General features: G+C 43.9%; 1 protein-coding gene across 1 annotated transcript in view; it reads right to left on the bottom strand.

The window, feature by feature from the left end:
* The window catches only part of LOC124722154, a 310,300-nt gene that overhangs the window by 202,942 nt on the left and 94,010 nt on the right, over positions 1 to 13,348 (bottom strand). Inside the window, 1 exon segment of the mRNA XM_047247357.1 lies at positions 4,310 to 4,616. Within this exon segment, the coding sequence (XP_047103313.1) occupies positions 4,310 to 4,616 (307 nt within the window).

Below are 13,348 nucleotides of genomic sequence, written 5' to 3'. Positions count from 1 at the left end.
CAATGCAGTCACGCACACACCAATAGATGTATCCGTGTCGGTTCTTAGCAAGTCAGAGGAAGGCAACGGCAAACCTCTTCGACTGGGACATCAGTACTCTACAGTTCACACGTAAATGCCTGGAATAGTTCTTTGAACTACCTTAAGACTGTTTATCTATCGTTCCACTCTCTAGGGGCGAATGGGAAAAATGAACACGTAACTTTTTCTGTACGAGCTCCGATTTCTTTTATTTTTTATGATGATACTTTCTCTCAATGTAGGTTGGCGACAATAAAATATTTTTGCTTTCAGAGGAGAGAGTTGGTGATTAAAATTTCGTGAAAAGATTACGAAAGACGTAATTGTTTTAAAGTATTGCCACCCCAGCTCGCTTATCATATCCGTGACAGCCTACCCTCTATTACGCAATAACACAAAACGAACTGCCCTTCTTTAACCTTTCTCGATGTCCTCCGTGAACCCTGTCTGGTAAGCAAAGCAATACTCTGGCAGAGGATGAGCGAGTGTATGTAGGCAGTCTCTTTAGAAGACCTGTATGCATCTTCTAAGTCTCCTGTCAATAAAACGTAGTCTTCGGTTTGCCTTTGCCACAACATTATCTGTGTGATAGTCCCGGATTAAGTTGTCCGTAATTGTAATTCCTAGATATTTAGTCAAACTGTGTTATTTATCTTGTAAACGAATTGTAACGGACTTCTTTTGGTACTCGTGTTGATGACCTCACACTTGCTCTTTAAGGGACAGTTGCCACTTTTCGCAACATACAAATATCGTGTCTAAGTAATTTTGCAACTGGGTTTGGTCTTGTGGGGAATTTATAAGTGACAGCGTCATCTGCGAACAAGGTAACAGAGCTGTTCAGATTGTCTCCTAAATCTTTTACATAATTTAGGAACAGCAGAGGACCTGTAACACTTAATTGGAGAACCCCACATATAATTTCAGTTTTACTCAATCATTTTCCGTTGATTACTGTGTAATGTGGCCTTTCTGACAAGAAATCACGAATGCAGTGGCACAACGGAAGCGATACTCCATAGGCACGCAGATCGATTATAAGTCTCTAGTGAGGAATGGTGTCAAAAGCCTTTTCGGAATCCAGAAATATGGAATCAATTTGAGATTCCTTGTCGATAATACTCATTACTTCTTATGAATACAGGGCTAGTTGTGTTTCAAAAGAACGATATTTTCTGAATCCGCGCTGACTGTCTATCAACAGATCGTTATTATCGAGGTAATTCATAACGTTAAAACACATTATATGTTCCAAAATCCTACTGCAAATCGACGTCAGTGGTATGAGTCTGTAATTCAGTGGATTACTCCTACTTCGTCTCTTGAATATTGGTGTGACCTGTGAAACATCCCACTCTTCTGGCACGTATCCTTCGTCGAGTGAGCGGTTATATATGATAGCCTAATATGGGGATATAGTATCAGCATACTCTGAAGGTAACCTACACTATGTGATCAAAAGTATCCGGACACCTGGCTGAAAATGACTTGCAAGTTCGTGGCGCCCTCCATCGACAATGCTAGAATTGAAGATGGTGTTGGCCCACCGTTAGCCTCGATGACAGCTTCCACTCTCGCAGGTGTACGTTCAGTCTAGTGTTGGAAGGTTTCTTGGGGAATGGCAGCCCATTCTTCACGGAGCCCGGCACTGAGGAGAGGTATCGATGTCGGTCGGTGAGGCCTGGCACGTAGTCGGCGTTCCAAAACATCCTTGTGGTTTTCTATTGAATTCAGGTCAGGACTCTGTGCAAGTCAGTCCGTTACAGGGATGTTATTGTCGTGTAACCACACCGACACAGGCCGTGCATTATGAACAGTCTCGATCGTGTTGAAAGATGCAGTTGCCATCCCCGAATTGCTCTTCAACAGTGGGAAGAAACTAGGTGCTTAAAAAATCAGTGTAGGCCGGTGGTGTGATGGTTCAAATGGTTCAAATGGCTCTGAGCACAATGGGACTTAACATTTGAGGTCATCAGTCCCCTAGAACTTAGAACTACCTAAACCTAACTAACCTAAGGACATCACACACATCCATGCCCGAGGCAGGATTCGAACCTGCGAACGTAGTGGTCGCGCGGTTCCAGACTGTAGCGCCTAGAACCGCTCGGCCACACCGGCCGGCTGTGGTGTGATAGTGCCACGCAAAACAACATGGGGATCAAGCCCCCTGCATGAAAAACACGACGACACCATAAGCCCACCGCTTCCGAATTTTACTGTTGGCACTACACACGCTGGCAGATGACGTTCACCGGGAATTCGTTATACCCACACCCTGCTATCGAATCGCCACACTGTGTACCGTGATTCGTCGCTCCACACAACGTTTTTCCACTGTTCAATCGTCCAATGTTTACGCTCCTTACACCAAGCCAGGCGTCGTTTGGCATTGACCAGCGTGATATGTGGCTTATGAACAGCCGCTCGGCCATGAAATCCAAGTTTTCTCACCTCTCGCCTGTCATATTACTTGCCGTGAATCCTAATGCAGTTTGGAATGCCTGTGTGATGGTCTGGATAGATGTCTGCCTATTAACCATTACTATACTCTTCAACTGTCGGCGGTCTCTGTCAGTCAAAGACGAGGTCAGGCTATACGCTTTTGTGCTGTACGTGTCCCTTCACGTTTCCATTTCATTATCACATCGGAAACAGTGGACCTAGGGACGTTTAGGAGCGTGGAAATCTCGCGTACAGACGTACGACGCAAGTGACACCCAATAACCTGACCACGTTCGAAGTCCGTGAGTTCCGCGGAGCGCCCCATTCTGGTCTCTCGCGATGTGTAATGACTACTGAGGTCGCTGATACGGAGTACCTGGCAGCAGGTGCACCTAATATGCAAAACGTACGTTTTTGGGGGTCTTTTGATCACACGGTGAAATTGATATGCTATCTGGACGGAAGACTTGATTAATTAAGTGCTTTTAGCTGCTTCTGTACATCGAAGATATCCACCGCTGAGTAACTTAGGACCTTGCCCAAAAACTCAATGTGGGAGTACCGCATCTGTTCCCAACATCTACATCTACATGACTACTCTGCAATTCACATTTAAGTGCTTGGCAGCGGGTTCATCGAACCACAATCATACTATCTCTCTACCATTCCACTCCCGAACAGCGCGCGGGAAAAACGAACACCTAAACCTTTCTGTTCGAGCTCTGATTTCTCTTATTTTATTTTGATGATCATTTCTACCTATGTAGGTTGGGCTCAACAAAATATTTTCGCATTCGGAAGAGAAAGTTGGTGACTGAAATTTCGTAAATAGAGCTCGCCGCGACGAAAAACATCTTTGCTTTAATGACTTCTATCCCAACTCACGTATTATATCTGCCACACTCTCTCCCATATTACGTGATAATAAAAAACGAGCTGCCCTTTTTTGCACCCATTCGATGTCCTCCGTCAATCCCACCTGGTAAGGATCCCACACCGCGCAGCAATATTCTAACAGAGGACGAACGAGAGTAGTGTAAGCTGTCTCTTTAGTGGACTTGTTGCATCTTCTAAGTGCCCTGCCAGTGAAACGCAACCTTTGGCTCGCCTTCCCCACAATATTATATATGTGGTCTTTCCAACTGAAGTTATTCGTAATTTTAACACCCAGGTACTTAGTTGAACTGACAGCCTTGAGAATTGTACTATTTATCGAGTAATCGAATTCCAACGGATTTCTTTTGGAAATCATGTGGATCACCTCACACTTTTCGTTATTTAGCGTCAACTGCCACCTGCCACATCATACAGCAATCTTTTCTAAATCGCTTTGCAACTGATACTGGTCTTCGGATGACCTTACTAGACGGTAAATTACAGCATCATCTGCGAACAACCTAAGAGAACTGCTCAGATTGTCACCCAGGTCATTTATATAGAGCAGGAACAGCAGAGGTCCGAGGACGCTTTCCTGGGGAACACCTGATATCACTTCAGTTTTACTCGACGATTTGCCGTCTACGAACTGCGACCTTCCTGACAGGAAATCACGAATCCAGTCGCACAACTGAGACGATACCCCATAGGCCCGCAGCTCGATTAGAAGTCGCTTGTGAGGAACGGTGTCAAAAGCTTTCCTGAAATCTAGAAATACGGAATCAACTTGAGATCTCATGTCGATAGCGGCCATTACTTCGTGCGAATAAAGAGCTAGCTGCGTTGCACAAGCTCATCTCCTGAAGAGTTTGACTTAGCTCGTCGAAGCATTCCGACAGATAACGACATCGTACGAAAACACGCTGCGACAGCGCGGCGCATAAGCGAACGCGCAAGGCGGCCGACTTACCGGCGCTGAGGTACATGCCGGAGAGCAGCGAGCCGACCCACGCCGTCTTGCCCTTGCCCTCCCCGTAGTAGTTCACGAACTCGCCCAGGAAGATGCCGAACGTGTAGGCGATGCCGTCGACGATCATGTTGCACATGAAGGAGGCGAAGACGATGACCCAGCCGTAGCCGCCGTCGGGCGGGGGCGGCACGTCGTGGTACTCGCAGAAACTGAGCGCGTCCTCGTCGCCCGGCGAGCCGTCGTCGTCCTGCGCCGTCAGGCGGGCGCTCTCCTGCGCGCGCTCCGAGCACGAGCACTGGCTCTCCGTCTGCAACAAGAACACGCCTGTGCTCAGTCCGCTTTTCTACATCCACGTAAAGACATCGCAAAGAGACAAATTCGACTAACTTTATACATTTTTCATATACTTGGAGAAAATTAAAAGGACGCGATCCGTATTTTATAAATGTGTACTGCTAACAACACAACAGAAGGCACACAATAGAATCGAGCTACTAACGTGGGATTGCAAACTCCACTGTACCCCACGGCTACAGAACTTCGATTCTCCATGTCGCCTCGCCTCAATATCCGCTCCACCCGAGCGCTGTAATTCTTACCAAATCCTTGAGCGTAGTGTACCCAGTCTTGCGTTCCGCGTCTGTTTGCTTCCTCCCGCGTGGATCCTCTACTGACTTATCAGACTCTCACCACTCGTCACCTACAATGAAAACCTCCGCATATTCTACACTGTCCGAAAACTAGATTCCAATAACCCCACTGCGTCCCCTTTTATCGTTAATCCTGGTGGGCTGCTGCATCTATACCAACTTATCCAGCCATCCCTACACTTTCGCACACTCCATATTCTATCCCAACGCAACTTCATCCGAATCGCTCTCCCAGACGATACATAGAAAGAAAGGTCCCTTGTCATTTAGCTACAATAAAGCAGGTCAGCAACTGGAAGTAGTTAATTCCATAAATTATCTGGGAGTACGCATTAGGTGTGGTTTAAAATGGAATGATCATATAAAGTTGATCGTCGGTAAAGCAGATGCCAGACTGAGATTCAGTGGAAGAATGCCAAGGAAATGCAATCCGAAAACAAAGGAAGTAGGTTACAGTACGCTTGTTCGCCCACTGCTTGAATAGTGTTCAGCAGTGTGGGATCCGTACCAGATGGGGTTGATAGAAGAGATAGAGAAGATCCAACGGAGAGAAGCGCGCTTCTTTATAAGATCATTTAGTAATCGCGAAAGCGTTACGGAGATGATAGATAAACTCCAGTGGAAGACCCTGCAGGAGAGACGCTCAGTAGCTCGGTACGGGCTTTTGTTGAAGTTTCGAGAACATACCTTCACCGAGGAGTCAGATAGTATATTACTCCCTCCTAAGTATGTCTCGCGAAGAGAACATGAGAGTAAAATCAGAGAGATTGGAGCCCACACAGAGGCATACCGACAATCCTTCTTTCCACGAACAATACGAGACTGGAAATGAAGGGAGAACCGATAGAGGTACTCAAGGTACCCTCCGCCACACACCGTCAGGTGGCTTGCGGAGTATGGATGTAGATGTAGATGTAGATGAAATGAGCCCAGGTATTTCTCCATTGTACCAACTTATACGGTACTCTTCCCTACCTATCCCACTCCAGATCAGAGCGCCCCCTTTCCTCTTCATAATTCCCAGTCCCTTGTCCTTTTGATAGCTACTAATGCCCTGCTGACACACCAGAACTCGTCATTACGTTCTATCTTCCCACTATTCGAACCAACAATAACCGTCATCTCTATAAGTACTGTCCTTACCCTTTAACCACACGGAATATCTTTTTCCCTCTCCAAATCCTTTTTTCCAATGGAAGAAATCCGCCCGGAGAGTTCGATCCGAGTCTAGCTGACCTCCCTGTTTCACCCGCTGCGCGGTAAACCGTAAGAGCAGCTCCTCTTTCAACAGAGAGAACTTCATAAATATTCAGTCTTGTGAAGTTATCAACTCCCAAAGTGAGTTCGGAAACACTTCCACTTGACGAGCGCCACCTGCTATTGGAGTGCCTTATGCCGTCTTTATCTACATCTCTACGCCGTCGGAAATAACCAGTTCAGAAAATCGTCGTGAAGGAATTAAATACTAACTCTGCATAGGAATTCTTTATTCAAATATCTTTAAAAGACACTGTTCACAAATAAATTGAAAACCTAAGGACAAACGATTCTTGTCAGTAGAGTCATGAAAATTACAAGCGAGGGAGGTAACGAACTAATGTCCCGACGACGGCAGAGACGTTAGAGACAGAGCTGAAGTTCCGATAAAGCTAAAACGGGAAAATAAATCAGCCAGGTTCTCCTAAGGAACCATTTCGGCGTTACTTTCATCGATTTAGGGAAACCACGGGCAACGTGTATTCGAACCCCGCTCCTCGAGGAGCGCGCCACCGCATTCGGTAGCGTGGAGGAGAGGAACGCTCCTCAAAAGGTGCCGCTTCGCAACAAATTAGCTTCGCACTGCGTGGTATCGAATGACCTGTGTGGGAGAACCGTCGTAGGAGTTTCTGATGCAGCAGTTTGCTTATCTTGTTCGTCAAGGGCGCCCTTCAAACCTACCGCGAAGCAAAGTACTTCCTGGAACAGTTCGAGCAGCAAAATTCGCTATAGAAGCGGCTTTAGATTTATGAGAAGATGGAAGCTGTCGCGATGCGAAATCGTTCGACCGTTGAAGAGCTAACTAAAGCCACCGCTGCGTTTACTAATCGACGATTGTTCGTCAACGTAATTGATAAAAATTTGAAAGCGATATTTCTGTACACACAATTGCTAAATGAAAAAATAGCACAATGGGGGTGAAATATAATACACAATTTTATTCAGATGAAGACAATATTGCTTTTTAATTCGAAAAATATTGCTACGGAAATGCTGTCTTCCAAGGCCTTTCCGTAAAAAGTTGTTATTAAAATGGCGTAGTTAGCTTTTCATGAGGCAGAAGTCCCTAGCGAAGTGTGCCACGATTGCTCTTTTTCTGTGAATACATAAATGATGTGAAGAATAGATAAGCAGCATTTTGAGATTGTTTGTTGATGGCGCTGTAGTGTGCGGGGAAGTGTCGTCGTTGAGTGACAATAGGACAATATAGGCTGATTTCAACAGAACTATTTGGAGTGATTAATGGAAACCTGTTTGAAATGTAGATAAGTGAAAGTGAATGCAAATGAGCGGTATTAACAATCCTACGTCACTTCGATTAAATACCTAGGCGTAACGTAGCAAAGCGATATGAAACGGAACGAGCACGTAACTTCGGTAGTAGGGAAGGCTAATGGTCGTCTTCGGTTTATTGGAAGAATTCTAAGGGAAGTGTAGATCATCTCTAAAAGGGGAGCACGTACAGAATTCTCTGAGACCCATTCTTGAGTAGTACTCGAGTGTTTGGGATCCCCACCACGACGGAACGAGCACGTAACTTCGGTAGTAGGGAAGGCTAATGGTCGTCTTCGGTTTATTGGAAGAATTCTAAGGGAAGTGTAGATCATCTCTAAAAGGGGAGCACGTACAGAATTCTCTGAGACTCATTCTTGAGTAGTACTCGAGTGTTTGGGATCCCCACCACGACGGATTAAAGAGAGACAGTGAAACGATTCAGATGCGTGCTGCTAGTTATGTTACCGGTAGGTTCCATCAACACGCGCATATTACGGAGATGCTCCATAAAATCAAATGGGGATTCCTGGAGGGAAGACAACGTACTTTTCACGAAACGCTATTGAGAAAACTTAGAGAACCGGCATTTTCGACTGATTGCAGAACGATTCTATTGCCGACAAAGTACATTTCGCCAAAGGACCGCGAGGATATGATAAGAGAAATTATGGCTCGTCCGGAAGCGATTAGACGGCCGTTTTCTCCCCGTTCCATTTACGCGTGGAACAGGAAAGCGAATGACTAGGAGTGGTACAGGTTACTGTCCGCTATGCACCGTATGGTGGCTTTCGGAGTATGTATGTAGGTGTAGTGTCGGCATGTTTCTTCAGGCACCTCCTAATTGGAAACGTCCAGCAGAATAACTGTAACGTCTGGATTAAATTCCACACCTGTCTGCATTGTTTCATGGAAGGCGGACATTTAACGTTGTGGATGGTAGAGAGCGTTAAGTTCAGTGAAACTCTTGTTGCCATTAAAAGGGGTATGACTGGACGTTGATGTTTTCTCCCTATCTTTTATTCCATACTCATCCATACAAACACAAGTACAACACAGCCATTCACAAGAGACAGATACATACTTCGTTAATCTTGCATCTCGACAAACTGAATGAAGGCAATTGGAAACCGCCATCTGTAGGACAACAGTGAGGACTTTCCACATTGTCCCCTGTATATGAGGTTCACTTCCACTTCTGAGGAGGGATGACAGGTGTGATTTGTTGTCTCAGTGGATCCGCAGATTATTTCCTCTTGACACTTCATTCACCTCTTGCAGTGATTTGTTAATATTAAAAATACCAGTCTGAATCGTGGTTCAAAAAATGGCTCTGAGCACTATGGGACTTAACATCTGAGGTCATCAGTCCCCGCCGGCCGAAGTGGCCGTGCGGTTAAAGGCGCTGCAGTCTGGAACCGCAAGCCCGCTACGGTCGCAGGTTCGAATCCTGCCTCGGGCATGGATGTTTGTGATGTCCTTAGGTTAGTTAGGTTTAACTAGTTCTAAGTTCTAGGGGACTAATGACCTCAGCAGTTGAGTCCCATAGTGCTCAGAGCCATTTGAACCATTTTTTTCATCAGTCCCCTAGAACTTAGAACTACTTAAACCTAACTAACCTAAGGACATCACACACATCCATGCCCGAGGCAGGATTCGAACCTGCGACCGTAGCAGTCGCAATCGTGGTTCGGTGTCCGCTTTAAACTGCGCGTTCCCTCATAACTTACTGGGTAAGTCTCTTCGATGGTCAGAGGAAGTTGAGAGCATACCACCTCCAACACGACCATGCAAAGTAAAGCTCCCTTAGTGTTTAAATCAACCTTCGAGACGAGAGCAGCTATACTTAGGTGCTGCAGATGTCTTTATCGAGTAGCTTACAAGGAAGGTGGGAGGCGGGGGAGTCTGACACGTAGATCACCGATTTAAAAAATTGAGGTCAAAGATGATGATGGGAAAATCGTATTTTGAATTTTATATATCGAAAGATTGCCTGAAATCAAATATTTTTATTAATATAAGATGAGGCCCAAAGTTGATATTGTTCGAGTTATTACCGTTTTTGTTTTTTCATGCTGTAGCTTGGGTACCTCATTTTACATGCCTAGCAGAGAGAGGTCAGTTGTCGAGTGCTCAAGATGTTAAACTGCCAAACCGCTGGTATTCGATTCTTGAACGTCACTTTTTTTTCATTCGATGTTTTTTTCGTGTATCTGATTACATTTTGATAATCAGAATACTTTTCTTTGCCTTTTTTTAAAGTAAAACATTGGGAGGTGTGATTAATACTCAAATAAATGTATACAACATGTTGACAGTTATTTTCATCTTAGTATAAAAATACACCTAAAGTACATTACTCCGTAATCTTAACTGATCGTCTGTTCGTGAGCGTTCTCTCAATCAGTGGGGTAAAACTCATCATAAAAACAGGCCAAACGGAAATACTTCTCCCATCATGCGCAACAGACGAACGACATCTCTCCGCATTGACATGTTTTCTAGTACACTGTTCGTGGAAAACACTAATGTTGCTAAAAACAGATCAGTCAGGTATCAGTCTGCAAGCGTACCAAGTGAATAAGAGCATATCATGAGAGACATGCGCGGACAACCGATTATGGACCAATGCACGAATTTTGGCAACATCTGTCCTATGTTGTAATTCTCTGCTTTGCTCTGATATCATATAATAACGAAGTCGTGCGATGAAATTCCTTACCTGTCGGAAAACGTAAACGTGATACAGTTGACAAAGACAGATACATCCCGGTAGTATCACTTTCACGGTGCAGGTCAGTTGAGCATCGTCATCTACAAAAGTTCTAATGTAGCGCATCGAGTATCAATACGTTATATATACTCATTTGATTATTAATCACACTTACTGATATTTTATTCCAAAAAAAGGTAAAGAAAAGTATTCTGATTATCAGAATATCGTAAGCACCGATAAAAAAAATCGAATGAAAAAAAAGCGACGACTAGAAATCGAACACAGACCAGTGGTTTGGTAGTTTAATTTCTTGACTTCTTTTTATATTTTTACGGCAAACTTTCTACTTGTCTAACTATGTATAATCATCTTCAAAATAAGAAAATGAACCCTGTATTATATATATATTTTCAGCAAAATATTTATATATCTTCAACTAAAAGAATCTTCCGTCTAGAAATTGTGCGGCTGTTTCTTGTCGGCAGACATCGGCGTTTTCTATCTCCAACAATGCCGTGTAAAAATGTTTACAATAGACTCATTCTGCTTTGCTAATGCCCCAGTGAATGCAGCTTTCCACGAATCACCCAGTATCCTTTCTGTCTCACTGCTCACATTTCAGGATTTTCTGTCTTCAGTGTGATGCTGCGTGGAACAGCAGACTGAGGCTTGCGCTCTCCAAGTAGGGGTAGCCGGTCGAGCGCCGATCTCGCTCTATTAGACTTGTAGAATGGTGTGTACCCAAGCAGCAGCATGAGAACAAAAAAACGTTAACATCTCGAACATTATTAATTTTGGACCCCATATTATATCAACAAAAATGTTTGTTTTTAGACGATCTTTCGATTTACAGCGTTGAAAATATAATTTTCCGCCATCACCTTTGACCTCGATTTTTTCAAGAAACTTGTGGGTGTCTAGCAAAAAGCTGAAATGCGTGTCTCTTTATTTTCAATTTAGAACTTAGGTTCGATGTGGGGCGGTGGTGTGATGGGTGGACTGCTGTGGCCTGTTGTGGGGTTGTGAACCACTGAGGGCTACGTCGGGGCGAAGCCTCTCCATCGTTTCTAGGTCCCCCGGTTTCATATACAATACACACAATACAATACACAATACAGAACTTCTTTGGCAAACTTTATGGAAATGGATGAGCCACACGCAGACCCCTTTTTCGTCTGATACATATTTCCCTTAGTAACAATCTTTTGTCATTTTCTGCTTCATCAACAGCACGTACTGTTTACACATAGACCGAGTTATGGATTTTTCAGTGTTGCAAATTATTTCTATGTACTGTTTTCACCACTGTAGCAAAGAACTTGACCACGAGTGATCATTTCCATATTTAGCACTGATTTTTCTCTATGGTTTCATCCTTTCTTTGGGAAAAGCCTAGTGTATTGCAACCGAACAGGCGAGGGTGGAAGCTGTTAATTGTTTGCACATGGTGTCACAAGCAAGTTAATTGTTGGCTGCAGTCACGTTTTGATTGCTAAGTAAGTTAGCGCGACGGTAGCAGCGGTTCGCGGGTAATTACCAGACGAGCTGCTCGCAGTCCACACTGATAACATTTACTTGTAAAAGAAGCTGGCATTACGTTCCTTCCATGAATATCCAGTATCATTCAGCAGACGTGTACGAGATCAGGCTTGTTTCATTGTTCGCTACCCGGCGCTGTGGAGTTGTGATACAACCTTCCGTATTTGGCTCGATGTTTTTTAATCCTTCAAAGCAAAACAACGATAAACATTCAGTCCTGTCCTTGCGTGAGTTGGAGTATGTTGACTCGGTATTGAACACTGCTATGCTGTATCTACAACTTCTTTCATACGTGCCTCTGTAACGAAATTCATTCTTTCGTTAAAACTGTGTTACATTTCCAGTTGTTTAGGAAATCATATATTTTTAAGCCTTCGTGGAGCCTATAGTCGACGGATACTTTTCGTATATCCAGTTACAGGTTACATTCTGTACGATATTTCGTTAATTGTCCGATTTACCTATATTAAAAGCAGTGAACACAGTCCACATTATTATCTATTTATACAAATTTTTAGTTTGGACCCTTTGGTTGAGGTTGCTAAGGTAGAAGATATTTTGCATTTTATGCGTTGTGAATTTGGCCACAAGCTTTCTCGTTCAAAGGTTCGGAGGCCATCCTGAGTGCGGGAGAAATTAATCCCTGTTCACCCGAATAACAGATTCCAGTTCACAAGTTGCGTCGCGTCACTGAGTTTAAATACCAGAAAAGTCTGCACGGACTGTCGCAACTTCACCTTTCTTCCTGTGTTAGTTTCTGACACTGAAAGAATCTTTTTCTATGTCAGTAGGGTCACATGGGATCTGCAGCTTGTTGCTCCCTCTCTCTCGCTCTCTATCTCTTTTCTCTGATGTCGGAACTATGAGATCAGTCGACTATCCAGGACAAAGCAGATTGGAAATTAGGGTCTTCGTGTATTCCTGTACTAGGTTAAAAGTCCACAACATCATAGTGGGAAATTATATCACCGATACTCCTGCTATAGAAACAGTGATCTCAGGTACACGTGTTCCAGTGGAGAATCGTTTACTGAACCACAAACAGAAAATTCGAAATGAACGGGACAAAGTGAGGACACAAATGTCGATGATACATGGAAGAAAACAGTATACACAAATAACGTCAATAATGCTAACCAGCCCTTGGAGTCTCGAACTCTTGTTACACGGAAATTAACAGTTTCAATAGCACTGTTGAAGTTCAGCTGTTTCTGCTTGGCAAAACACATACACCGCTTTTAAAAAAAGCGGCAGCTTTAGAACTTCGGCGAAGTGAAAGACAAAAATGACACATGTTTTAGGCGCAGCAACCTTTGGGATTAGATATCAAAGTTGCTAAGGAACGTTATGAGTAATAAATGCTACTTACCCACATTTGTGTCCTCACTGTGAGTAACCACACTCTTCGCAATATACAAAGAACTTTACTCCTTTATGACGGAAACGAAAGGTGATATATGACCTTAGAGATCTACTTCCAGTATGTTGTTTCAAGATTTTTGGTTCTTGTTTTCGATACAGCCAGCGCGTGTGTCTGTCTCATCAAGTGGATAGCTGTTACATTCCTTACAGGTTTAAGTTGAGGTAACTGGCTAATTTAATCAC

The sequence above is a fragment of the Schistocerca piceifrons genome, chromosome X (genome assembly GCF_021461385.2).
Source record: "Schistocerca piceifrons isolate TAMUIC-IGC-003096 chromosome X, iqSchPice1.1, whole genome shotgun sequence".
Lineage (NCBI taxonomy): Eukaryota > Metazoa > Arthropoda > Insecta > Orthoptera > Acrididae > Schistocerca > Schistocerca piceifrons.
Note: the sequence above shows the minus strand (reverse complement) of the source record. Positions and strands in the feature narration are given on the sequence as shown.